This window comes from Fistularia commersonii, chromosome 21, assembly GCF_037954325.1.
Source record: "Fistularia commersonii isolate RoL2024-O1a breed Wild chromosome 21, RoL_Fcom_v1.0, whole genome shotgun sequence".
Lineage (NCBI taxonomy): Eukaryota > Metazoa > Chordata > Actinopteri > Syngnathiformes > Fistulariidae > Fistularia > Fistularia commersonii.
Window position 1 is genome coordinate 16,143,265 of NC_141304.1, and position 26,851 is coordinate 16,170,115.

Consider the following 26,851-nt stretch of genomic DNA (forward strand, 5'->3'; position numbering starts at 1 on the left):
AAAAAAACAAAAACGGAAAGATCGTACGCCCATCCAGCACTTCACCGGTACAGAACGCCGTGACTGGACGGGGGCACGCCGCCGCGGCGAGCAGGTTCACACGGATATCATTGGCTTATGTTGAGCAGCAGTTTACAGTTCGATTGGAGAGAAAGGACGGGGGGCGACGAAGAGGAGCTACAGTGTTCACACTACCCATCCACAGAGAAAAGGGGGCGCAGGGCGGGGGGTTCGGGGGTTCGGGGGGGTCCTTTCTCCACAAGTCGTCAACGGAGACACTTCTTGTCGTTCACACACGAGCACTTCATATTCAACGATCCCCTCTAATCTAGGCTAGATAGTGTCGTACAAAAGGCGGGAGACGGTGCGGAGGGCGGTCGGGTCACGGCTACGTGAGGGAGGAAGAGGAGGAGGAGGAGGAGGAGGAGGAGGAAGGGAAGGAAAGACAGAGAGAAAGAGAAAGAGAGAGAAAGACGAGTGTGAAATTGGACCCTGGAACCCGTGACGAGTTCTTGGAGGAACGCGTTCCCGCCTCACGAGTCCCTCCGGCTAACCGTTCACACAGTTACACGAGCGGCAAAGATCGCTAAGAAGGCCTGATACGGAAAGAAAGGAAGAAAGAAAGAAAGAAAGAAAGAGAGAGAGAGAGAGAGAGAGAGAGAAAGAAAAGTGAGAGAACAGTCACTATTGAGTACAGGGCATTGATTTTCATACAGCCGTCATATTATATTTTTTTTTCTTGTATATTTCCTGTATATATATATATATATATATTTATATATATATATAATTTATATATTCTTATAAAAAACATAGGTCATCCATTTTATGTACAGAGACAATATTTGAGTAATACCTTGCATAACCGATAGAGTGGGATGTGGAGTGGGATCTGCCATTTACACAAGTATTCATCATTCCCAAGGCCCGATCGGCGTCCGGTCACCGCGCGCTAACCCGCGACCCGGCCCGGCCCGGCCCGGCCCGGGCGGCCGCGGCGAGACTACTAGGACTAGGACAAGAACCCACAGCTGAGACCAGGGGGAGCGGGAACACGACACGATAACGACAAGGCTACTGGGAGCACTGGGGTAAACTCGGAGAGACCGGGACGAGTCTCCTTGACAGCAGCGAGCGCGGCCACCGGGCGCTCGGAGTCCAAAGGCCGGGGCGACCTTTGTATTGCACATGTCCGAAGGAGAGGCGAGAGGCGAACGGCGCCAGGCGAGGCCGGGCGGCCCAAGGCGGCGGCGGCGGCGGCGGCGAGCCGTCACGCTTCCCCACCCCGGCGCCCTGGTTCCCTCTCCGGATTTGGCATATCACTCTCAAAAGGCCGCAAGCATGTGTCCGCACAGGCAATGAGAATGCGCTGGAAGACAGACCACACAGAGGAGACACACGGGGTTGGCACGGATCTTCAACACAACTCAAAATCACAACCGCAGGAGTGGCGCGCCGACATCGGGGGAAAGCCGCAAGCCGTTTCATGCCGGACCGGTATCGGCGGTACGATCAAAGTACACGCCGCGAAACGTCCCCTCGGGACTTCTGCGACGGGCCGACCCGCGCGTCCTCTCTAACGGACCGCCGGCCCGCCCGCCGACACGCAACGCTCACCCGAGGAAGTCCCGTGTTTACCTGTTAGCATTAGCGCTCCTGTTAGTAAGCAGAGTGGAGTTAGCATGAATATGTCCGCACTGCAGAGGGGTCAAGTCTCGGGGGCGCCGGGGGAGGAGCTTGAGGGTGTGTGGGGCGAGGGGTTTGCATAAAGTAAGAGAGAGAGGACAAAACGTGCAGTTTGTGAGTAGGACGAGCAAAGAAAATCGTAAGCACATCAATCTGGAGAAGGTGCGTGTCGAACTGTCAGCTCTGCGTCAGACCTTCAGGCTGCAGCTGCTTCTTGGCCATCAGGTTCATGGACGGCGGCATGGACATGGACGGCATGCGGAAGCCGGCGGGCAGCGTTTCCATGGAGCCCGCCATCATTCCGAGCCCCGTCCCGCCCTCGCGCGCCCGAAACCTCTTCCGCCAAGACGGCGAGCGCCTGAAGGATTTGTCGTCTCCACCCTGCGGCGACAGAGACACGGGTGAGGGCGGGACGGCGGCCATGCTCGCCGAACGCCGCTCTCCACCCCGACCCTCACCTCCTCCAGCCGGCGGTCCGTCCCCAGAGCCAGCAGGTTGTTGAACTCCCTCTCTAGAACCTGCCGTGCCTGAGGGACAACACACGCACACACACACACACACACACACACACACACACACTGAGTGCAAGCTGGAAGTGGGAACACATTTTTCCATCCGACTCTTTGCGGATGTGAAAACACAGGGGTCGGGTTTCCACGAATTAGACTTTTTCAGAAGAAGGAGGGCATGAATACGGATCTTTGCGGTGAACGTGTGTGACCTCTGAAATTAAACGCACGAAGCGCCGAGGAGGAATCCGAATCTGATCCCGGAGGCGAAGCCAACGCCGGGAGCCCGGAGCCAAGAGGCGAGGGACCCGCTGGACCCGCACAAAGCGGCGAGCCGGGCCAAACCAAATCTTCTAATCTCACGAGAGCCTCAACAACTGCGGCTGCTGGAAGTCGGACCGGCGGCAGGAAGGTCAAGGGGTCCGTTATGATCTTACGAGAAGATAGCGGGCGCCCTCGTTTCGACGACGAGCATCGGGATTCGGCCCGATCCGTCTAAATCCAATCGAGCCTCGTCAAATAGATGAAACCCAAAGCCCCCCTCCCCCCCGGGCTTTAACCTTCCCCCTTTCTTCTCCAGCACCTGTGTGTTCTGCATGGGGATCTGCAGGATGAGCGCCAGGCTGCTGTAGTCGAAGGTCTCGTCCAGGGCCACCAGCGCCCCGTGGACGCCGCTCTCCAGCAGGTTGCCGCTGTACTCCCTCAGACCGATGGACTGGACCCAGTGGATCACTTGTTCGTTGGTCCACACCAGAACATCTGAGGCAAAGAACAGGGCGTGTCGCCGTAGCGCACCGTCATGGCGGCACACATTCGTGCGGGCGACATTCAGGGAAAGGAGTGCGTCGGTAACGTCGGGAAAGAGATGAAGAGATAATGTGGACGCGCTCGTGTCCAGGCAGCGTCCGCTCACTGGCACACTCCCTTTGTTCATTTAAAGCACAGCTGTCAGCTAACTCGCTAAGCTGGAACAGGCGGCATGCGCGCACACACGAGCACGCGTGTGTGTGTGTGTGTGTGTTGGTGGTTAGCGAGCGCGGGTGTGTATGTGCAAATGTGTGTTTTAAACAGGGAAGGACTGATTTGAACAACAGCTGAATCAAGTTCATGGGCAGAACTCGAGGTCAGAAGGGCGAGGGGACTGGCTCTGGGTGGTGTGTGTGTGTGTGTGTGTGTGTGTGTGTGTGTGATTCCTTTTCCATTCTACACTCTGAAACTTCTAGAACAGTCACTTTGTGAGGTAAACATAGAGCAGGATGATTCTTCATTGACATAAAACCCGAGTTTGGATTTTAACAACACAGGATTTAAAATCATTTCAGTTTGAAAATCATGAATGCAAAGACAAGTTGCTGATTCAACATGAGTGTGTGTGCGATGGAGCTCAAACACACACACACACACACACACACACACACACACACACACACTCCTCCAGCACATGGAATGGAGTTTTAAACCCATTTACAATGAGAATGTTCATTTAGCTATGGAGGTTTGGAACTCTATTATCTTTTTTAATGGTTTCCCTGATCTCATTTGTAAGTCGCCAGTAGTGTGTGTGTGTGTGTGTGTGTGTGTGTGTGTGTGTGTGTGTGTGTGGGTATGTGGATGTGTGCGGGCCTTCCTTGACCGGGCCTGTTTGACTTGTCAGAGAAGCAGCTGTCGTGGTGGTCGGCCCAGGATCACGCAAACCCCCCAGGTGGAATGCCGGCCCGCTCCGAGCCGCTGATGTGTGTGACGCAGTGTGAAATGTGTGTGTGCATAGTCGACTCCTTTTTGGCTGCAGATGTGGTGTCGGGATGTTCTCGGCGTACCTTTCATGTCGTGCTGGCTGTCCTCTCTCCGCCGCTCCAAGTCTTTCCTGTCATAATTCAGTCTCTTCAAGCACATGATGCCATACTGCAGGCTCGCCCTTTTACACACAAACACACGTAAAACACACACGAGCGCACGTCGCCGGGCTTTCCGGCGTTAGCGTGTACAGCGCGAGGCCGATCAAGCCGCCGCCGCCGAGCTGCAGACCTGTGGAAGCTGTCCACCATCTTGAGGTGACTCCTCAGGTCCTTCTTGGTGAGGTGATCCAGCATGCGCGCGTCCACCAGACACTCCATGAAATAGGAGCGGTACTGAGGAAGGCCCAGGCTGGGCAGCCACTCGTTGCCGATCCACTCGTGATTCATGTCTCCGTACGCCAGGGTCTGCGAGGAGAACGGCGTGCAGAGTTTGCGAGGAGCGACAGAAAATCAGAGAATAAAACCACCCGATGCACAAGGTGTTGCTGTTTTTAAATCGTGAAAGAAACACCGGCCTGGAGGTCGCCTAGGATACGGTGAGTAAATAAAGCCCTTCATAGAATGTGTCTGCTTTCATTTTAAATTAATTTCCTCCTTCTTTTACTGATATTTTCAGACACCGGCGAGAACACGTGTCATCACGTCTTTCAGCAGCGTCAGCGGCGGCCTCACATCACAACTTGCTGGAGTCAAGACGGCGACTCAGGCGCATCGGTTTGATTGACGGTACCTGCCCCTCTCTCTTAATTGGATTCTCAATCTTAATTGTTTTTTTTTTTTTATTGTCCATAATCACTCCCTGGTCCTTCTCCTTGTAATGAACCTCCCTGAGCTCCTGTCAGCCCCTGCAGATGTTCTGATGCATGAAGTGGACTTTGCCCCGGGGCAGTTCACACTCTGATCACTAGGGGGCGCTGCTGGGCCACGTGGTTGTCACTCCGTCAAGGGTTTTCTGTGAACACGGTGGGGCAAATATGCGCATTTCGTGGTTAAAAACCGATAAAGAAACCCCGGAAAAGTGTCAAAATGTCGCCGTTTTGAAGGGATACCGTGATTTTTGACATCCGAGGATCGCTTTAGCCGTTCATGAGCCTCTCAGGGTGATGCTAACGTGCTGCTAGCGCCACGCTTGGCTAATGTAACTAAATAGAAAAAGTGTTTAATGACCTGACATTTAACTGTTTCTTTGTCAAGGTCAGTGAATGTTATTAGATATAACATTTGATGTCTTATTTGTTTGGGGAACCTGTTGTCATGTAAGTAGTCTTTTTATGACCTTTTTTCGCTGGGTTGTGCCGTTATTAGCATCCTTAGCGCCGCACTCGCAGTTGTACGTGAATGAGAGAGCTGGTAAATGTGTTTTCCGTCTTTGGCGAGGTCAAAAACCATTGTGATGTGGTTTTTGTGAAATCTTTGATAACACAAGCCCTTTGATAATTTAGCTTTAAATGCGTGTTTTATTCCGGTCACATAGTTTAAGCCCGCTGTTGAAATGAATCCACTTGAGCTGGAAGAAGCCCTGGAGTTAATGAGTCAGCTGTGGCATCTCATTCCTCGGCTGCAAGCAGAAACCCTGGACGGATGAGCACGGAGCTGCATTCGTAATCCTGTAATCTCACTGAATCTGGCAGATAGTGGCAGGATGGTGAAATTAGGTGAGGCCGGCTCCGAGCGCCGTTATTTGTGACGACGGGCCGTTTCGCCATCCTAGGCAAATCGCTTCCACGCTCTGGGCTGTCCTGCCGCCACCCACCACGGGTCAGAATGAAATAACTTGACAACTTCGAGGGAATCTGGGCTTGCAGAGGATTTAACGTTAATTATAAAGTTTGTCAGACGATCGAGCGGAAAGCACGTGTGTGGTTGTGCTCGGATTGCTAAGAGTGATGGAAAATATCCAGAAGATAATTTGATCCGCTCTAGTCTTTACTTGAGGACGTCTCTGGAGCGATGGATCTTCAAGTCGGTTCGCTTTTTATGTGCCTCCCACGAGATGCGGTCTGCCTGCTGTTTGGTATCTACAAGATTCCACTTAAATGTTGCGTATTCGCTTATTTTCTTTCACGTTCTAATCATTTAAATGCGAGTTCCCAGAGAGAAAAGAACACCGATGAGACCGGGGCAGGAGTTTGGAAAATGCTATTTAAAGATATGAAAGAAGTCAGTGCATCAGAAAGCTTGAAAAGATTTCAACTTCTCTCTGAACTCAAATTGACAGTTGTCATCTGCGTTTCTGAATCGGAGGAGCGGCTTCATGCTGTCGCCATCTGCTAGCAGAGCCAACATTCATGATGCGGTTGCCGTTTCCAACCGCGAGCGTACGTCCTGCCACCTCCTTCCAGGACCGAGAGCCGTGGAACCGGTCGGAACCGAACCCTCCTGGGGTTTCCCGTGCACTCGGGCCGCCCCTCCTGCTGATCATATCAGCAGTATTTCTGTCACCTTGCTATTGGTGTGCGATGGAAATAAACCGACGCTTCCTTATTGGTGACTGAGTTAAACACCGACGGCGAGTTCGCTCGCATTTTCACACACTATGACGAACGGCGGTTCGGCGGCCTCACCTGAGCCCAGCTGCCCTCCTCGTTGGCCTGAGCGGCAGCATGGCGGAGACGACAAACAGGTTTAGAGAAATGCGCCGATAAAACACAAATCACACGTTTCATGATAGCGTCATCTGCCCACGCAAAGACCAAACCACTCACAACACAGAAGCACACAAATATCACACGACCACAGGTAGAAACAAACATCCGCTCGCACAAAACAGGGACGAGCGCGAAGATGCCCTCGGGTTACGGAGAGGGGCTTCCGGGAGTGGACATATGGGTGTCGTGGTGACGGTGTGTGTGCGTGGGAGCGCCGGGTGGAAGGGAAATAGGAGGGGAGCACCCAGATGGTACTGACCGCTTTGGTGGAGGAAGCCAGGTTCTCCATCTCTTCATGAGTCACCCACACATTTCCGGAGGACTGCTCAGAGGACAAGAACACACCCGCACACACACACACACACATAAACACACCCAGTGTATGTTGTCACACAGGATGATCCCTCCCGTGCACACACATTGTGCACATGCACGCACACACACACACACAGGCCCACACAGACAAACATTGTGATGAGCAATGCCAAGGGAGGGAGTGTATTTCAGGCTGTATCTGTGACGCTATTTGTGTATTGTTTTCCCACAGAACCCCATGCAATTAATCAGAAAGTGGAGGAGTCGACCCGGTCAAAGGCCGGGCCTCCACAGCGAGCGACAAGGAAGAGAGAAGAAGAGGTGGAGTCGTCGCCCGACGCCGCGGTGCGGAGGTGAAGTCTAAAAATGGCGGTTTTTCAAGTTGCTACTGTTCGTGTCCTCGTCAACATGCCTGTGGTGCGCGGGTGATAGGCTGTTATTTACATGTCGGTCGCCGCTGCAGAACCGCCGTGTGTGTTGCGTGTGTGTGTTTACCGTTCTGGAGGTGAGGGGTGCGGAGGGGCTGGTGAGGGACACCATCTCCTGGATGGCCAGGCGGAGTTTGAGCCGGTGCAAAGGGTTGCTGATGCCGATCTCCCGCTGGATCTCGGTGTCCGACAGGGCCGACATGATGGCGCCGCTCTTCACGTTCGCCCGACAGGCTGCTACGTACCACGCCGGCATGCCCACCCACAGCTGGCGGCGGCAATCAGAGACAGAGTATGCCGCGTGTCCACGCTCGAGAAGACGCCAGAAGGAACAGACAGCGATCACGTGCGCGGTTCTGGCCGAGAGATGAAACGAGCGCGGCGGAGTACCTCCAGCCAGGAAACCACAGTGGGTCCGTCCCACTGGGCAAATGGCAGACCCCTTTTCCTGGCGTCCTCCAGCAGTTCGTGCCTAAACGGGGAATGAAAAACGCAGGTAGAAAGGAGAGCCAGAAGATGCGGGTGCGTTTAAAAAAAAGGACCGAGCCGAGGCTTTTACTTTTTCTTCATCCTGCGATCCCTCTCGGCCTGGGTGCCCAGCTTCCCCAGGGTCATGGTGTCACCGATGCCCATCTCAAAGTCTGAAAGGCAGCGCGACCGTTAGCATCTGTGGACGGCGCAGGGTCGCCTCAGCGCTCTGACCCGCCGATACTGACCCGAGAAGGCGGCCAGAGGCTGCCCGTCCCTGCCCATCGCCTGGTCCATTCGACCCTTCTCCTTCTTCCCGAACAGCCGGCCGATGGATGACTTTATGCCCTTCTTCTGCTTCCTGCCATCAGACCAAAGGGCGACACACTGAGCTTCGACAGGATTTCATAGCTTCCTCTCAAGCCGTTCTCTCTTCAAATCAACCCGAGGAGCCTCTTGGAAGAGAGTCCTCAAGAACTTAGGCAAGCAGGGAATCCTCGGTGAGAACCAAGACCTGGATGACTCGACACACATTCAAATACCAAATATTTATAGGCCTTTGACAGTCAACCTTTTTGACTGGGAGAGCCATAAAAGACAAATATTTCTAAATATATTTCATTGAGAGCCATATAGTATTTTTAACGTATCTTCTTCTTCTTCTTCTTCTTCTTCTTCTTCTTCTTCTTCTTCTTCTTCTTCTTCTTCTTCTTCTTCTTCTTCTTCTTTCGGCTTTTCCCTTCAGGTGTCACCACAGCGAGTCCACTTTCTCCATCTAACCCTATTCTCTGGATCCTCCTCTCTCACACCAACTACCTTCATATCTTCTCTCACAACGTCCATAAATCTTCTCTTTGGTCTTCCTCCAGACCTCCTGCCTGGCAGCTCCAATTCCAGCATCCCAGTGTCTACCAATATATTCTCTATCCCTCCTCTGTCCATGACCCGACCATCTCCGTCTGGCTTCTCTGACCTTCTCTCCAAAACATCTAACATGTGCCGTTCCTCTGATAGACTCATTCCTGATCCTCTCCATCCTGGTCACTCCCAAAGAGAACCTCAACATCTTCATCTCTGCAACCTCTAGTTCTGCCTGCTGTCTTTTTGTCATTGGAACAGTTTCTAGTCCAAACATCTAGTCCATACACGTGCCGCCCTGTGGCTTCATTAGTATTTTTAATGTATAATAAATGAAATATGTCTTACTTTTAATGCGACCTCTGGAGCTGCATGGATTTGTTTGAAGCGCCGCTTTATACGGGACCGTTTCATCGATGCAATTTTATCATTGCATATGAATCAGACCGCAGATCCAAATGTAAAGTCCTCTGTCCACGTGGCCCGGCATGCACGGTAATCATTGTTTTTTTTCTTTTCGCCATCTTTTCCATTGCAAGGGTTGAAGCGGATAAACTAGTTGGCCATCTGATAAAACTGATTCCCCTTTACGACAACCTGGACGTCCTCAGAAGCCATCGGTTCCCGACCCGACCGACGGGCGACCCGTCAAATTTATCAGACTTTAAAATGACACAGCAATGTGAAGAAATATCACAAGTATTGGTTCCAAACTGATTTTTTTTTTTCCCAACTCAAAATTGTGTGGCAGCCATATGGCGTCACCAGAGGAGCCGCATATGGCTCGCGAGCCAGAGGGTCCCGACTATGAAGTCGTCTGTCAGAAATCCAGAACTCTTGTACAAATGGCACAGAAGACGACGGCAGGCTCTGCCGTTGTTACTGCCGTACCTCTAATCATGCTAATAAAGCGGAGCCTCAACTTTGATTTAAACCGCGCTGAGGAACTTTTCTTTTCTCTTGGCAGACAATTTGGGAAAAACAGCCTCACAATGAACTGAAATTTCAGCGCCGCCAAAGTTCTGAATTATCATTTTCATTTCCTCCTACCCTCGTCCATCCTCCAGACTGCCTGTGAACTGAGCAAAATTGGTTTCCAGCCGTAAACTGCGCGGGGAGGAGGGAGGCGACGTCTCGCACTTGATAGTGGCCTTATCCACCTCCACCGGCGACTGAAAGAGAGGAAAACTCATCTCAGCCACAAAGCAGGCGCGGAGATGGAACCCAGGTTGGATTTTGCCCGTATTTGCAGACTTACTGCTACTTTCCTGCGGTGTTTCCTCAAGTCGCTCGGCTGGAAAACACAGAAAAATCATCAAACCCGCCCCCCCGCAGACGAGCTCCTGCCGTTCGCGTGCGTCCCACCAGAGTCATGATGCCCAGGTGGTGGCTGGGGTTGCGTCCGTGGTGTTTGGGCGTGGAGTGGCCGCTGGTCGGCGGGGAGCAGGAGGACGCCAGGGACTGGGCGGTGGCCGAGGTGGGCAGAGCGCGGGGTCGCAGGGTCACGTTGAGTCCGTCCATGCTGCTGCTGTTCACGCGGGAGTCGATTTCCTCGGCGCGCAAGTCAGCGGATTCTCTTTCCACCTGGATCATCCTGCAAGGCCAGGTGTATTTGTCACAGAAATCGAGCCGGCCGGTTTCGTCCCCGTCGTCTATTGCCTGCCGTACGGGCTAAAGCACCCGTGATAGGGAAACGCACCTTTCCGACTGTCCGGACTATCACGGAGGCCTATTCCTTAATGTCGACCACAATGTACCAGAATTGGAGTTTCATTTACAGGCTCCAACGGCCTCATGTCGGTCGTGCCAGCGAGCATAGTCGCCGCTGCTCGCGGTCCTTTCGGCCACACGCCCTCCTGCTCTGCCGGACAAAGAAGAGGCTGCGGCGCCTCTCCTTTGTGTCCCCTCTTGGTAAATGATTTGTCCGAACGTCTTACATCGGGTAGTTTGTTCTTATCTATAGCCCGTCCCCGGCTGCCGCTGCCGCTGCCGCTGCCCTAACCTCATTTCCCCGCGGGGATCATGAAAGCGTCATGCGCCGTAATCCGATGAGCCTGCGAGTCGTCACCTTATCTCTTCGTTGATAGCGTCGAGCTGCTTCTGCAGCATGAGAGCCAGAGTCTGAGCATCCGATTGTCCGCTGGGGGAAAGCAAGGCCGAGCTGACGTCGTCGTCCAGGTCGGACTCGGCTTCGACGTCGCTGCCGAGGAGGTGGCTGACGCTCCCGCGCAGCGATGGGTAGTCCTGCTCGAACACCGCGCACACCTGCACAGAACACGCGCCCGAGTTTAAAAGACAAAGAAGAGGCCACGCGTGAAGTCGTAACGGTGGATCCGCAGACTGCACCGGGAAATATCATAACACGTATAGGTGTGAAATAACAGACTAGTTTGTGTGTGGGCAGTTATGAGAAGAAATGAATGAACAGGAGACTTACATCAAACAGCATGTCCATGTCAGCAGGTGAAAGATACAAAGAGGTTAGTAAAGAATGGCGAGTTAGGCGTGGAGATCACTGCGTGAGACTGGGCGGCTCCTCTCCAACACCAGCCGAGCACGGACACGTTAGCGAAGCGGACATGGACTCGGGTAAAGCTTTGAGAGGGAGCAATATGCGCTTAGAAATACTGTCGACAAGGGAGCCGCACGTCCCGCGGCGCTCGGTGCCCGTGTGCCGTCGCCGTGAGGAACACGGCGGCGTTCAGGAGGAGCGCGGCCGCTATTAGCACCTTGTTGGGATCGTCCCGTAGCGCCGACAGTCGGCCCTTCTGCGCACGTCTGATCACCGTGGTGCTGTAGTGACCGTCTTGCCCCTCCACCACGGAGTAGCGGAGGTCACTTGAGCTCCCCAGGTGTGACCTGAGGCGACACGCAAGGTGGAAATTTACCATCATGACTGCAAAACATAGAGTTTAATCAAGAAGCAAAATACTGCGGCGTCGGTTCATTTTTGCCGGCGAGGCTTTGCTGTGCGATTCTCTGTGAATGCGGTGACGCACTGACCCTAAACCTGGTCCCTCAGGGGGACGGACGGGACGGGACGGGACGGGACGGGACGGGACGGGACGGGACGGGACGGGACGGGACGGGCGACAACGGCCGGGGATGGAGGTGGGTGAGGTGGCGGCGAGGACTCAGTCCGAGAAAGCGGATTGAACGGAAGGTAACTTGATAATTGAGTGAATGGGCCGAGGCGACCGCCCAGGTGTATCGGAGGAGGTGACGGGAGCGAGCCGGGATCAGCTGATCGTACGCTCGACTCAACGTACGGGCACGAATGCAGAATCTGCAGGAAAGGCATTTCAAGCATCAGGCCTGAATTCAGCTCTGACGCCTAGCGGCCGTCCGAAGGGCCTCCAACACGACCGGCGTTAACCGCAGACGCAGGCGGCCCGGTGGAATCTGAGAAGGGCTCGAAATTTTGTTTTCTTATTGGACGATCGGCTGATGGCGGGCGGCGGATATGTCTGATCGCCTGGCCCTTCGCGCACGGGGATAAGTTGTTGTGACACCTAGAATATTCGTCATCGTGAGCTGAAGCCGAACGGGTACCGGGGGTGCGTTCCATCTCCGAAGGCCCCGCTGCGGCGCTTCAGGTGGTCGATCTCGTTCCTCAGCTTCTCAATCTCCCCGATCAGCCGCTCCTGCGGGGAAGAGGAGGAAGATGTGTGGAGTCTTCAAAGCACAAGCGGTGTGACTTTACAAAGCTTCTCTCTGCAAGTTAAGTAGATGTGAGGGAATGTTCGGCGTCGGACGAAATAAAAAATACTTTGGCTCGGAATGAGCCACGTTTTTGTCAGGGGTCGCTTGAAGACACTCCAAAAGTGTGGTCTTGTAGCGGTTTGTCTTGGCTCGGCGTGAGGACGGGCGCCTGGCACGCACAGAGAGATCGCTCTGTTCTGATGCAGAAAGTAAAATCGACCCGAATCTTACTGGTCCGACAGGAACAAAGTGTCAGAGTGGAAGACGCCGCACTATTTATCTGTTTGTCTCCGTAGGATTAACTGCGGACAGTCCAATTAACTGTCTCCCTAGTAAATCCGCCCGGAGGTGCGTCTTCATCGTCTGGCATCGCCTCGGCGCGGCAGTTTGCTTCCGGAACCTTCGGAATAAATGCAGGAACCGAGCGACGGGAGGACCTTGTTAGACTTTCTTCATTTCTGTTTCCTTTTTGTGAGGCAGGCTTACGGACCCTGGTGTGGTGGAACTCCTCAAGCTGCTTCTGGCAGTTCTCAAGGTCTTGGATGAGAGAGTTCTAGACACAAACACATGCAGAAAATGTTGAATAGAGTTCACGGAGTGGAACATCTCCAGCAGGATAGCCGGAGTAGAAGCAGCGTGCTGGCCGCGGTGCGTCCGGGCCTCGCCTTGTCCTCGAGTGCAGCCATGCGTTCCTTCAGATGCAGCTGCAGCCTCTCGTTGGACTCGGTGAGCAGCCGGTCCACCGTGTCCGACAGACGCTTGTTGTGCTCCTCGTTCATCTTCTCCCTCTGACGAGCCTGACGGGGAGAAACAAAAGCTCTGAGCCGGACGGGATGTCGCCGCAGACTCCATTTGGACGCGTGTCGCTCCTGATCGCGGATTAAAGGATGAAGAGTTGTATTTGGCCCGAGATCACCGGCGTGGCCGGCGACGGATCTCGCGGCCAGAATGACTTCATTACAGTCATTGGTGAAACGCCGCAGAAGGGTTGATGGGGAAGGCTGGGCCGGCAGATCCACACCAGCTCCAGTCAGACACACGTCTGCCCCCGACAACAGCTTCTTCAGCTAAATATAGTCCCGAGAAGCCACTAGGAGAAGGAAAAACTAGTCTTGCATGAATTATTCGGAGTCTAAAGATAGCAGCCACTCAGTGTTGTGGTGCATGCATGCGTGTGTGTGTGTGTGTGTGTGTTTACATGCATGTGTGTTTGTGGTCTAGAATTCATGCAACATTGCACCGGGAAAATCGAGAGCTCTCAATTATGTGTATCTGGTGCTTTGTGGACGTACGTGAATGCATGAGGTAGCAGCGAGCTAAGCATCAAGGCGTTTAACAGATGTGAGGCATCTGTGCCATGCACACGCACACACACACACACACACACACATAGTGAGAGGGAAGGGTCAAGAAAACCCTTCTGGGCTGATGCACGCACACACACACACACACACACACACACCCTTCCCAGCTCCTGGTTCTTCTCCTCCAGTTGTGATTCCAACTGTCTGAGACGTTCCTCCACGTTGCCATGGCGTTCCTCTGCCTGCAGGGGGAGACACTTACACAGTGAGACAACTGCCCCTGTGAATCCTTGATTCCATCAGTGTGTGTGTGTGTGTGTGTGTGTGTGTGTGTAGTATGTGTGTTACCTTGGAGAGCGCTGCGACTCGCTGTGCCAACTCAGCCTCCACCTCAGGCAGTGTCTCAGCCTTCCTCATGGTCTGAGCCAACCTCTGCTCTGCCATCTCCAGCATCTCTTGCAGCTGGCGCACCTTCTCCTCGCTCTGACACACACACACACACACACACACACACACACGTAGACAAAAGAAGCACCAGTGTGGTCAGGAGAGGGTTACTCCCAGCGGTGGGGCCATTAAGTCTCAAGGACACGCTACATGGGAATAAGTGCAGGACGCTCCCGCTCTGTGGATTTCCCTGCTCAGCTGCTCTCCATTCCTAAATGGAAGTTGCGGCGGAGCAGCAGAACATCCGCTCCTGCTGTAGGTTCACTGTTCTCCCCAGAAAACACCACTTTGAAGCATTATCTCCCGCTGCTCGCTGATTTGGCCGATAATGCCGCACACAGACATTTGCAACCATAAGCCTGTGCTTGAATAAGGTTTGGTGCTGATGTGCATGCGTGTGTGTGTGTGTGTGTGTGCGTGTGTGTGTTACTTGTCTGTGCAGGGAGTCCTTCGTGGCGAGCTCGTTCTCCAGCTTGTCATTGAGGTCGTGGATGTGTGTGGTTTCCCGCTGGGCAGCCAGATAGCGCTTCTCTAATGTCGTTATCCTCTCCTCCATGTCTTCCCTCTGTGAGCACAAACACGTCAACAACAACAGGAAGACCCAGACAGTCTGACAGAGGAGGCAATTATTACCCAAAAACAACCTCGTATCCACCGCGCAACTCACAGTTTGAGCTGTGATACAGAACGCGGAAGACAGAACCGGTGCCGTTTTGTCAGAGGCCGGTGCCGACGAGACACTTTGATGAATGTCAGGTTTACGTGGCTCCACTTCGCCTTGTGCATTGCAGCAAATTTAATGTGCATAATTACACAAATATGCAAAGCTTCAGCGGCGTACGAGAGACGGATGCAGCCTTATTAAAACGCCGCGTTTCTCTCCGCCGTCCTCCTTTCACATCTGCACCGCCTAAAACAAACCCTCTCAATATGTTTGCTGGAAAACAAGCGAGACGAGAAACGGGCGGCCGTTCGAGACACATTTTAAGCGCGAAAGTGATCGATAGCTGAACCCGGTGGCCGAGGCGTGGAGGTTCACCACTCGTATGACTAATCTGCTGCTTCGATCCTAATGCGTGGAGAAACACTAAGGGTTTAGGAGGCCGGAGCCAAGCCGCTAACTACGACAGGCACAGTATGTTCTGCGCATTGAAGTCGTCACACACACACACACACACACACACGGAAGAGGTCAGTTTTGTGTTGCAGCAGGACAGCGCTGTTCGCCAAATACCAAGAACACTATTGTGAGGTGAAACATTAGAACTTTTCCAAGGACGAGGCAGACGATCTGTCAAAAGCGGCGCTCGACATCGGGGAGGTTGGTGCGTTCGTCTCTGCTCTTGACCGAAAATCAGGCCGGCGTTACAAACTGCCGCAGCGTGAATCGGGGAAATCTGCACCGAATACATTAAGGGCGTTTTCATTTCAACGGTGCAGTTTGTCGGTTTAAAAATAACATGGAGATTAAATGGCATTGACTCCCCGGAGCTGAAGCCCGACCCCGGCGCTGCAGTGCTGATGCATCCGAAAATGTCCCAAAAAGGCTCTCCGGTGCTTTGGAAGACGCCGCAGAACTTATTACTGCATTTCAGCTCGTGGTTGGGCCTGAGAATGGATGAAGGAGGCAGCCTTTCCTATGGCTAAAGGCTAAAGGCTAAAGGCTAAAGGCTAAAGGCTAATGGCTCACCTCTCTCTGCTCCCTCTGTTGTTTGATTGACAGCTCCTCGCTGCGACTCAGCTCCCTGCGTGCGCTGGTGAGCTCCGCCTCCAGCTCGGCCACGCGGGAGTTCAGGGCGGCGGCGTGCTCGCGGTTCTGGGCCAGCTCCTTATTGGTCCTGTCCAGCAGCTCCTGGAGCTCGGACACCCGGCTGCCGTCGTCGTGGGTGTCGACGGAGCCGTTGGGCAGTCTCTGTGAGGCACACGCAGGATTAGGGCCACCAAACGCTCGTCGCAACGACCGGAATTGTCTTTCACGCGTTCGGCGGGCGGTTCGCGACCTCGGATCTTCACCTCCCCTCCCCTCTACGCTCTTCAGGCCCTGCATTGTTTCCTGAAGGTCTCGACCCGCCTCACCCGTGCTCCTCACCCGACTGTGACTTATACGCACGGTTTCCGGGAGACCCACGTAACCGCTTTTTCAGTTGTGTTATCTGAGAAAGAACTAGGAGGACGGTTTCCCCGCCGTCCTGGAGGAAAACTCCCTCCAGACTGACCTCACGACCTGCGGTGTTTTTTTCCTTTTTACAGTCTGAATTCTGCAGCAGAATTTACAGAGCGTTTAATATCCATCATTGCCTCTTTAGATCCGCCAGCAGCCAATGGCTCCATCGCCGCGCTGAGATACGGCGGCATTTCCAATTAATTTTGACCTTTTTATCTTCTGATCTCCCCAATAATCCTCCATCTCTGAGACACGCCGAGCGTTATTTTTCTTCTAAAGAAGAACATTTGAAGCTTCATCTTATAAGACCAGCTTCCTCCGCATGTATGCAGACGCGCACGTCTGCTCGCTGACGTTTCTGTGCAAAGGGTGTGCTTATTCCGGCTGGATGTGGGAGGGGCTCAGCCTGTGTGTGTGTGTGTGTGTGTGTGTGTTTAGTCAGGTGTTTGTGTTCCTGTTCCCCTTGATGCTGAGGTGCTTCATCTCAGGGGCTTTGTCCTTCTCACAGAGTAGCTGCTGGTGGAGGGCAGGGAGGGATGGAGTGGAGCTGAAGGTGTTGGATGACCTAGAAAGGAACTGTGTTTGGGTTTTTTCTGGCCACGTTGGTCTTTTGATTTTGTTCCTCCTCAAACTGAAGTCAATCTGAAGGCCTTAATTAAAGAAGCCATCGGGGAGAAGCCTTCAGGCAGCGGGCGGCTCAGCGGGCGGCCGAGGCTGGCCCGCCTTCACTCCCGCTCACCTGATGAAACACACACCACACACACACACACACACACACACACGCGGAAAACTCCGATTTGAAGTTCTCGGATGATTTGGGGTTTGAAAATAGTTTCGACAACCAGCCTCTGATGGGGGCGCTGGGACCCCGACCCGAGCTGCAGGGGTCCTGAGCTTTGGATTATCTGAACCACAATCTCAAAATATTTGGGCTAGCATCCGGGATGCTAGCAATCACCGGCGTGTGAAGTAGCATTTAAAAGCTAAGATATTCATATCGTGATGAATCGCCCTGTTTATATTTTTATCTTTCTTTTTTTTCTGTGATCCTTCTTTCACTTTGGCGACAAAGTGTCTGAGCGAGAGTTTCCCGTGCTTCATCGACCGCCGAGGTGTTTGAATCGGCACGCTACCACTGTCAGAGCTCACAGAGGATTTTAAGTGTGTGTGTGTGTGTGTGTGTGTGTGTGTGTGTGTGTGTGAGATCACCACTGGCGCGTGGTGGGAGGACAAAGGGAATATTGAAAGGGGGATGAATGACAGCCAGACAGACCAAGACAAATATTATATGCAGACATGAAAATAAAGCACGGAGCAGAAAAACAATCACACAGCCAGGAAGACCTTCCATGGAGGTTTGGATCCATCTGCTCGCTCCGCCGCCTCGCCGTCCTTCCTTTGTCTCGCCGTGTTCAGCTGTAATGGAGAGCAGAAGAAATGAGCAAACATTTCTCTCCTTTCCTTCGCCGTGAATAACCAACGAGACGGAGCCAAAAGGCTCTCAGGTCGCCAGACGGCTCAGTTCATCATGCTCCAGTATTTCACAAATATGAATTACTCTTGAAAGGTGTGTGTGTGTGTGTGTGTGTGTGTGTGAGAGAGAGAGAGAGAGAGGGTGGGAGGCGCTTTTGCTGTGCAATCAGGAAAACTTGGGCTTTTACTTAAAACCTTCTAAAGCCCACTGGGATTCTACTTTCACTGAGCCTGCAGTGAATATTTTTTACTGTCAGTTGTATATCATCACGTCTGTGCATGTGTGTGTGTGTGTGTGTGCGTGTGTGTGTGTGTGTGTGTGTGTGTGTGTGTGTTTTTGGGTTATGACGAGGGTGCATCTCAGCCAGCCTGACACTCGCATATATCAGATCAGACTTGAGGCCTCAACAGATGTCTGCCAGGGACTGAGCAGATGTTAAACTAACTAGTAATCACATGCAGGATGGCTCTCTCTCTCTCACACACACACACACACACACACACGCACACACACACACACACACCACACACACACGCACACACACACACACACACACACACAAATGACCTCACCTCTTGTGTTGTGGATGCTAGCTGTCCCTCCAGGGTGGACACCCTCTCCAGCGCCACCCGAAGCCTCTCACGCACCTGAGCAACACACACACACACACACACACACACACACACACACACACACACACATCAGAGAGTTGAGAAAGGCTCGTCCACGTGGAGGCTCAGCGCCGCCCATGAGCTTTGAGGTGGATTTAGAAGGGAGGTGGATTTGCGTGGCGAGGTGGGCGGCGAGCGGCGAGTAATGGGAGCTGAAGTCGTCTCTGCGTGTTCTGGAAAACAGATGCTCGGCTCGCAACTTTTTTCCGTTTTCAGTTTGTGAAGGGCAGAGCCGGAGCCGAGAAGATAACGCAAAGATGTTCTCGCACCCGCAGACGTGTGAGAGCGATGAGCACGACCCCTGTGAGGCCTGATCCTCCACCAGCTCTGGAGCAGAAGTCCAGGAGGGCTCAGGACCTGGTGCAGGAGGACCTGCAGGGGCTGAGCTGGACATCCAGGGAGGAGAAACAACCTCCACACTGAACCCGGGGACTGAGGAATCTTCACGCATCACCTTTACACACACACACACACACACACACACACACACACACACACACACACACGCACACACACTTTACGCTGGATCACATTCACACTACACTGGATTAAATTCTCCCATTCACACACACACACACATGCTTTACAATCTATCACATTCAACCATACACACCCATTCACACACACACACACACACACACTTTACACGGGCTCCTGTTAACCCATTCGCACACACTTTGCCGTGCCCCGCCCCTGATCGAGCGCGAACCTCTGCTAATCAATACACACCGATAGGAGTGTGAACACGGGCTGGGTGTGTGCAGGAGAAGGAAGAGAAGCTCCGGGTTCCCGACACCTCAGCCTCCCAACGGCAGGTCTGAAGCACCTCAGCATCTTCTGAAGATCTAGCAGGTGCTAAACCTTCTCCCTTTGTTCCTTTACCTTTTCATCCAGAGCCTTGTGGTGTTCAAACAGAGACTTCAGGGCTTTGAGGACCTCCACCTCGCTGGAGACTCCAGATGGTGGCGGCGGCTGGCGCTTCACCACTGTCATCCTCAGGCTGCGCTCGTGACGGGACACCAGGCACTCCAGGTGCTCCAGCAGCAGCTTCACACACACACACACACACACACACACACACACACATACATCCACCATCAAAGACGATGTCATTTTAGATTGACTGCTCTGAACAGGTGTTTATGTTGATTGTCAGACAGTTGCTCACACACACACACACACACACACACACACACACACACACATACCCTGGTGTTGTTCCTCTCGGCTTTCAGCTCCGATATTTCCTCCTCCTTCTCCAGAAGCTGCTCCCGGCATATGTTGAGCTCCTTCGTCAGGGTGGCAAACTCCTGCAGGACGAGGGCGCGGACGAGCAGAGGTTAATATGGCGCCCGTGAAGCTCCGTCTCACCGGATGGACGTCACCACGGCGACCTGGCTCAGCCGTTAGTGTGCCGTCCATCTTCAGGAGGAGCACCTCAGGGAGGGACGGCGCAGGAGAAGAGCGCACGTGACCGTGAGAGGGTTCCACGTCGAAGCGAACTGAACCTGAGCGCGAGCTTCCCCCCCGAGACCTTTGGCCTGGACGACATCCGACCACATCCACGGAGTTCGCTCATCACCGAGACCTTTCGGCCCTTCGGAAGACGGCGCCAAACACCTCCGTCGGCATCTTCTTCAGATTATGGAGCTCCGCTTTCACCTTCCAGATGTGAGAACCTCAGAACAACAACGGACCTTCCCAAAGCCTGACCAGTCAATGCCAGTTTGACCACCAAGGCCTTTCTGGGGCCTTTTAAGGTGTCTTGGTCCTACTGAAGAACCTGTAGGTGTTGTGAAACCACAGCTGTTGTCTTTCCATGGAAGGTGTGTGTTTCTTCACACCTAATTAATTCCACGTCTTTCGACGGTGAGTAAAAAAAGGGAATTGTCCAAACAGGTGTCGAAGAATTATCTGTATTTAACTCCCATCTTTCTTTGACAGTTTCTGGAAGAGCCCTGCAGATCTCATGGACGTGTTCACGGACATGTTCATGGACGTGTTCATGGACGTGTTCATGGACGTGTTCACTGACGTGTTCACGGACGTGTTCACGGAGCTCCAAGAGCAGAGCTGCCACCAATCGTATGGACAGAAGGTAATCAGAATTCCAATGTTGGACGGCAAACCCATTGATAACTCTGAGAGACGACAGAAGAACTTTGGAGTCAAGCAAGTGGAGGCTTCAGGAGGAGATGCACACACACACACACACACACACACACACACACACACACACACACACACACACACACACACAGCTCGCGCTGGCAGAAATACAATGACGGCATTAGTTGATAAAGTGTCTTCTGAATAACAGAAGCCTTCATATCACTGCATTAACATGAACATTGTGTGTGTGTGTGTGTGTGTGTGTGTGTGTGTGTGTGTGTGTGTGTGTTTGTGTGTGTGTGTGTTTTGGCTCATCCAGCATGCTTGGCTTTGGTCCAAATCAATACCCCGAGGCAACATGCTTTCTCCCTCTCTCTCTCTCTCTCTCTCTCTCTCTCTCTCTCTCTCACACACACACACACACACACACACACACACACACACACGCCCTGACATCACTTACATGACATTACTTTGTGTTGGCGGCGGCCGTTAGCTGGTGCTCTAACGTGGGAAACGTCCCCGGCGTAATCAATGAGCCGGGCCAGGAAATGAGCGTTTCTGTGATGTGAGCAGTGAGAGGAGCTCAGACGCCGGCCGGTTGTGCAGATATTTCTGGAGTGGGAAATGAAACGATTGCGATCTTGAATAACTGAATGCTAATTCTCCTGGATTCACGCCGGCCACGGGAACGCCGTGAACAGCAGACGCTTATTTTTACCTCCGACATCTCAACAGTTTGTGCTGGATGTCGGCGCTCGTCTCCGGCAGCTCACGGCGCTCCGTCTCAGCTCCTCCACGCTGGAGATCTGAGCCTTCAGAGCAGCGAATCATGCCAGGTGAGTACAAACACACCTGTCTCCCTTATCTTCAAACTGTGCATCTGGAACACACACACACACACACACACACACACTTCTAATGTTCAGCCCAGAAACAAAAGGAGATGAGCGAAGAGGAGGAGGAGGAAAATGGCTCAGCGGGTTCCATCATATCTTCTTCTCCTTCAGCCCATCCAGGAGCCGTAGCCAATCACGTGCTTCCGTCAAACCTCCATCCAACCCTCTCCTCTCACACCTTCTCACTTCCTGTCTTCTCTCCCTCCATCCACAAACCTCCTCTCTGGACTTCCTCCAGACCTCCTCCAGCCTCCACATCCTTCAACCCAGACCTTCTCCATCCCTCCTCCCTCCATGTCCAAACCATTTATCTGCAGAACAGAACACCTTCCACGGTGTGTCCCTCTGATGGGCTCCTTCCAGATCCAAGGAGGAGCCTCCACACCTTCGTCCCTGCCTCCCGTCTCCTCCTCGGCGTCTCCAAACCAGACACCACCTCCATCTTCTCCACCTTTGCTTTCACTGCGGCAAATGTTCAGCGGGTTGCGTTTCCCCCACAGCGAGGAGCTCAGCCCAAATCCCTCCACAGATGTTGGAGCTCACTGTCGCTCCCCATCTCCGGCGGAGAAAAGCTCAGCGGGCCTCTTGCTAGTTCATCCTTTCATCCCTCATCCTTTGAGCGGCTCTGCTCGCACCGGTCCTGCTGAACGCTCGGAGAACACGGGAGGAACGTGCTCCGAGGGGTCGGCCAGACAAGAGGACGACCGCTTTGAATGTGTTTGCGTTGGATCCGTGTCCAATTTAAAACACGGCGTCTCTTAGGAGACAAACGAAGCTGTGTTTAATTTCTCAGGAAGTTGTTCTTCCACTTCCTCCCTTTAGCACGCCGGCGCTCACAGACGCTCACAGACGCTCACAGACGCTCACGCCACCGCGATTCCCCACGGATACGTTTATTCTGCCTGCCGCAAACGCTCCAACGCAAACACGCCGCCGCCGCCCCGGCGTCTGTCAGGAGGCGCCGCAGCCGGCGGACGGAGAGGAGAGGGAGCGGCTCCTCTGCCCCGAAAACACAATGTGAGATAGCGAGTTAGCAAACGCTGCTGAGCCCAGACATTGTAAAGGGATTTCTCCCCTTCGCTTCCTTAAGCAGTTTGGGATTAAAGGATGGAAAAAAAAAGAAGCCACGCTTCTGTGCATGTGTGTGTGTGTGCGTGTGTGTGTGTGTGTGTGTGTGTGTGTGTGTGCATGTAGAGAGAGGGCCTGAGATTGGAGTGCAGTAGCAGAAAAAAAAGAGCTGCAATCTCTGTCTCTCACACACACAATGTGAAAAAGCCCTGCTTATCCCCCTGTACTTGCCGTGTTTGTAATTTGCTGAGAGGTTTCCTGGCGCCGCCACACACCTGCACCCGGCGGCTTCCTCCCCGTCCGCCCCGTAAACCCGGCGTCGGCGCCCCGGCCCGAGGCCAGGGGCGGCTTCGTGTCCCGCTCTGGTTTGTTTTCGTGACCCCGAGTCCCGATCGTCACCAGAAGAAGAAGCCGGATGCCGTGGGTTTCTCCGAACGTCCGAGCCGACCCGTCCACGCCGGTCCTCCCGGCTCCGAGCCCACCGCTCACCTCCGCTCCGGACCAACCTCAGATCTTGCCAGATCTTGTCTCAGATCCAGACCTGTCCTTCTCAGGCTCCAGCTGCTTGTCAGCAGCCATGCGTTTTATCTCTAGTTTCTCCAACATCTCCTGCCCCCTCCAGGCTCCGAGCCTCGCCCGCTGTCACGGGGAAAACCATCCAGGCCGCCTCGGGAAAGGCCTTCCTGCCGTCAGGAGGTGACGGAAGGCGGCGATGCGAGCGGGGTTCGCCGCGTGGCCGGCGTCCATTCGACAAGTGCAGGAACTCTCTCACGTGTGTCATGAAATCTCATCTTCACGGAGACGTGGAAGGACAGTCCTCGGCTTTGTCCCCGAGCCCCGAGTTTAATTACACCAACAGGCTACCGGTTTCATCCGCGCCGGGTCCCACGAGCCGGTTAAAACCGGAGCCGCGGCATTTTTATGGACCTTTAATAGATGCTAAAAGTGCAGCCATTAGCAAGCAGAGGTAGATTTGACGGAGGATTGATGGGCCGGACCAGTAAATAAGACCTTCTCAATTGTTCCTCGGCTCAAGCGTACCACCATGTGACTCCAGATTTTATCCAAAGAAAGACCTGAACCCGACTCTGGTGCCGCCCACAGCGGGGAGCTCTCAGGCCAGCGCCTACAGCTTTCAGCCGCACGTCGTTTTAGATCAATCTTGGGATTCTCCTGAAGCGTCAGGGCAGGAGCGCGGAAGCCAAAGCCCAGAAGAATCGGCCCTCTTGGGAACCGATGTGGAACAGTCACTGGAAACCCGGGTCGGAAAGCCAGCTGGGATTCACGTCGTCATGATATGATATGGAGCCAGATTTGATCCCCACTCCGACCCTTTCCATGTGGAGCTTCTGGACAAGAGGCTAGTAGATGATCTTTAGAAGCCCAACATTCCCAAAGGAGCAAACGCTTACAGGCCGCGGCGCAAACACCGTCTTTGCAGAAACCTTGGACGGATCCCGGCTCAACATGGGCGACCTTCTGCCTCCGGCGGTTGGTGTAACGCTAACTGCTATGTGCTAATAGCTGAAATAAAACAACAACTTTAGTGTTCAGAAAAGAAAGGAAGGTGTAATATGTGCAGATTGAGGCTCTCGTATCTGTCATCGCCCTCCGATGACGGTAAACAAGGAGACATATTTCCTGCGGACTTGCAAAGTCATCATCCTAAGGAGACCTTCAGGATGGAAGCTGTGGTCGGAGGTCTGACACTGCGATGGATGGCGGCCGGCGATCTAGAAGTGGACTGAACACATAGTCCATCATCCCGAGGAGATTTCTTCCTGTCCTGCCTGCCGGTCCAATCGGATTGCAAATGCGAGCCCTCGGAAAGGAGGAGAGGCTGATGAAGCAGCTCCTCCCGCTGCTTCATCAGAAGACCCAGCTCTTCTTCAGTGAGACCACCTGAAACCAAGGCCGACACCCGGTCCAGGCCCCGGGAGGCTGCAGCATCACCGCTCTGTAACTCCTCACCACTGCAGCCAGGAAGGTGGATCCAGACCTCCTGAACCCAGAAGTCCACACACACACACACACACACACACACACGCACACACACACACACAGTCATAAACACAAGACTTTACCCGACACACTGCCGTCACACCTTCCTCGAGTGTCGGCAGTGAGTAATCTGGCACTCGGTGCGCTGATGCTGTTGCCATGGTAACAGCTCACCACCAAAGGGAAGCCATGAGCGGTCGATGAACTTCCAGCCTGAGAGGTTCCTCTCGGCCCGCATGCAAACGGCGGGGGGGCGTGGCCTCCGCTGAGAGCGCCCGCAGACGCGTCCATTCAAAGTTTTTGTTTATTTGAGCCGAGAGGAAGCGGGCAAAGTGCAGCCGGTGAAGGTCCAGACCTGAACCTCCGTCTTGACCTGCACCCTTATCTTCCACCCGGTGGTGAGAAGAAGGCGTTCGCCACGTTTCCGGTCTGGATTTGACATGCGATCCATGCGTGCACGCCACTGTACCGGCAGTCTGAACAGGCGTGAATGGAGACCGGGGGGTTCATCTGCCCCTTTCTCCTTGCAGGAGATGTTAGCAGCTCCTCGAGCCTTCTCACAAGCCAGGCCCTGAGTGGAGCATCCAGACAGCAGAGGGTCCAGGAACCCTGAACCTCAACCTCTAAAACCATCTGAGCTCCGACTCCGAGGCGGGGTCTTCTTGCAAATTCGCTCAGTGGAACTCAGAAGCCCGACCCGCTATCGAGCGCCATCTTGGACAGCTCCCGTGGCCACTGGGCAGATGTTTGCTCGGACAAAATGGACAGAAGCAGTGAGAGAAGGAGTGACCGAGAGGGCGAAGCTCTTCTGGCCTGCTGCACCTCAGAGGGGTTTCCAGGGCTCGCAGAGGAACGTTTGGCCAAAGCAAGCAGGGAGAAAAACACCTCGGCCATCCGACGGTCCGTGGTTGTTGTGGTCCGTGTCGTCTTCCTGCTCCTGGGTGGTTTCTTTTGGAGTTTAGCGCTGAAGGTGCGCGCGCTTCCTCCCGAGTCCAGATCTGAGCTGTTCACTTTTCTGTTCGCTCGGAGGACATCGGCGGTTCGGCCCTCTCTTCTTGTCCACACGCACGTCTCACCTTCTCGCTCGGCCGCTGGAAACCTGGACATCGGCTTTCTCCACCATTCAAAGGCTCTGGAGTCCAAACTCGGTTCCGAGCTGACCGTTTTTATGCGAGCCGACCGCCAGACGTGAGCGCGCTCGCCTCCGAAGGGCAAACCAAGCGGAGCCCGATGGGATCCGGATGAAACTCGATGACCCGCCGCCGGGGATCGATGGTCTCGGCGGCGGCTTTGGCAGAGGAGCTGCGGAGACGCGTCTGCAGACCCTCCTCGTCGTCACCGCATCCTGGGGTTCGGCCCCAGAAGGAACCGAGCCGCCCGGCCGGCCGGCGGAGCCGAGGCAGAGCCCAGAATAGCCTCCTTTCAGGAGTCCCGGCTTTTTCCGTCATTCAAGCAGAAAGCAGGAAGGACGGGGACAAGAGGAGGCCACTTCCTCTCCACGAGCCAGCGGACAAACACAAAGGCTCTTTCTCCTGCGTCAGCGGCGTTTGTCTCTCCGGCGGACGTCCAGTGAAGCGAGCAGAGGCGGCGGCCTCACGCCCGCGTCCCCGGATCCACATCTGATTGGCGGCGGTGGAAAATCAGCGGACGGAAACACCCGGCGACGCCTGCCAGAAGGAGGGCGATAAACGGCGGGCTCTCAGCGCCTCGCAACTGTATCGCGGTGAAACATTAATCACTATTCACGGGCCGGCGGGGGCGGGGGGGGCGGAGGGCGGAGGGCGGGGGGGCCGGGTCTCGACTCGCCAAGAGAGCTGTCAGCAAGCGGATCGATACCTCGCCAAGGACACGTGGGAGACGCCCAGAGTTACTGATGAATTCCTTCACCGGAAACTTCCACGCCGCGTCCCTACCTGGTACATGTAGGTATTAAAGTGGGTCCCGTTCTGGAGGTGGATCTTCACCGTGGGGTTCATGGCGAAGGCTTAACATAGCAGATCCCTGGAAGGGGCCCCCCGTGCACGGACCCACGGCGGCCGGAAAGACGCCCTTCCGCACCACAACACCGACACCGGGCTCTCGCAGCAGCCTGGCAGCTCGGGGTGGGAGGAGAGGGAGGAGAGAGAGGGAGGGACGGGATTGTCGAGGTAAACGGGGATTTTGATCAGGGAAATGGAGTGAGACAGAAAAGAGGAGGAGGGGGAGGAGTGGCTGCTGGTGATCAGCTGATGAAGGTGCGTGCAGGGCTTGGAGGAGGTCCGCTACGAGCCACCGCTGAGCACCTCACGCTCTCACCAAGTG

At 54.1% G+C, this 26,851-nt stretch overlaps 1 protein-coding gene across 5 annotated transcripts in view; it reads right to left on the reverse strand.

Annotated features, from left to right (window-relative positions):
* Positions 1-235: 235 nt before the first annotated feature.
* Positions 236-26,851, reverse strand: part of ppfia4 (PTPRF interacting protein alpha 4) — a 46,275-nt gene continuing 19,659 nt past the window's right edge. The window contains exons 1-30 of one of the 5 annotated variants that reach the window (XM_086168652.1): positions 21,046-21,065; positions 19,679-19,780; positions 19,353-19,517; positions 18,372-18,446; positions 17,670-17,741; positions 15,852-16,073; positions 14,592-14,726; positions 14,063-14,197; positions 13,873-13,956; positions 13,076-13,207; positions 12,901-12,963; positions 12,261-12,352; positions 11,438-11,567; positions 10,777-10,973; positions 10,074-10,302; positions 9,967-10,002; positions 9,759-9,880; positions 8,099-8,211; positions 7,942-8,023; positions 7,773-7,854; positions 7,450-7,650; positions 6,899-6,961; positions 6,556-6,582; positions 4,221-4,396; positions 4,013-4,110; positions 2,779-2,954; positions 2,145-2,213; positions 1,881-2,067; positions 1,639-1,736; positions 236-1,369 (exon numbers count right to left, since the gene is read on the reverse strand). In XM_086168652.1, the coding sequence (XP_086024778.1) occupies positions 1,678-1,736; positions 1,881-2,067; positions 2,145-2,213; positions 2,779-2,954; positions 4,013-4,110; positions 4,221-4,396; positions 6,556-6,582; positions 6,899-6,961; positions 7,450-7,650; positions 7,773-7,854; positions 7,942-8,023; positions 8,099-8,211; positions 9,759-9,880; positions 9,967-10,002; positions 10,074-10,302; positions 10,777-10,973; positions 11,438-11,567; positions 12,261-12,352; positions 12,901-12,963; positions 13,076-13,207; positions 13,873-13,956; positions 14,063-14,197; positions 14,592-14,726; positions 15,852-16,073; positions 17,670-17,741; positions 18,372-18,446; positions 19,353-19,463 (3,168 nt within the window). In that variant the 5' untranslated portion in view covers positions 19,464-19,517; positions 19,679-19,780; positions 21,046-21,065 and the 3' untranslated portion in view covers positions 236-1,369; positions 1,639-1,677. Of the gene's footprint in view, positions 1,370-1,638; positions 1,737-1,880; positions 2,068-2,144; positions 2,214-2,778; positions 2,955-4,012; positions 4,111-4,220; positions 4,397-6,555; positions 6,583-6,898; positions 6,962-7,449; positions 7,651-7,772; positions 7,855-7,941; positions 8,024-8,098; positions 8,212-9,758; positions 9,881-9,966; positions 10,003-10,073; positions 10,303-10,776; positions 10,974-11,437; positions 11,568-12,260; positions 12,353-12,900; positions 12,964-13,075; positions 13,208-13,872; positions 13,957-14,062; positions 14,198-14,591; positions 14,727-15,851; positions 16,074-17,669; positions 17,742-18,371; positions 18,447-19,352; positions 19,518-19,678; positions 19,781-21,045; positions 21,066-26,851 lie in introns of those variants that run through there. The other 4 variants (XM_086168650.1, XM_086168647.1, XM_086168648.1 and 1 more) reach the window with 4 other exon arrangements.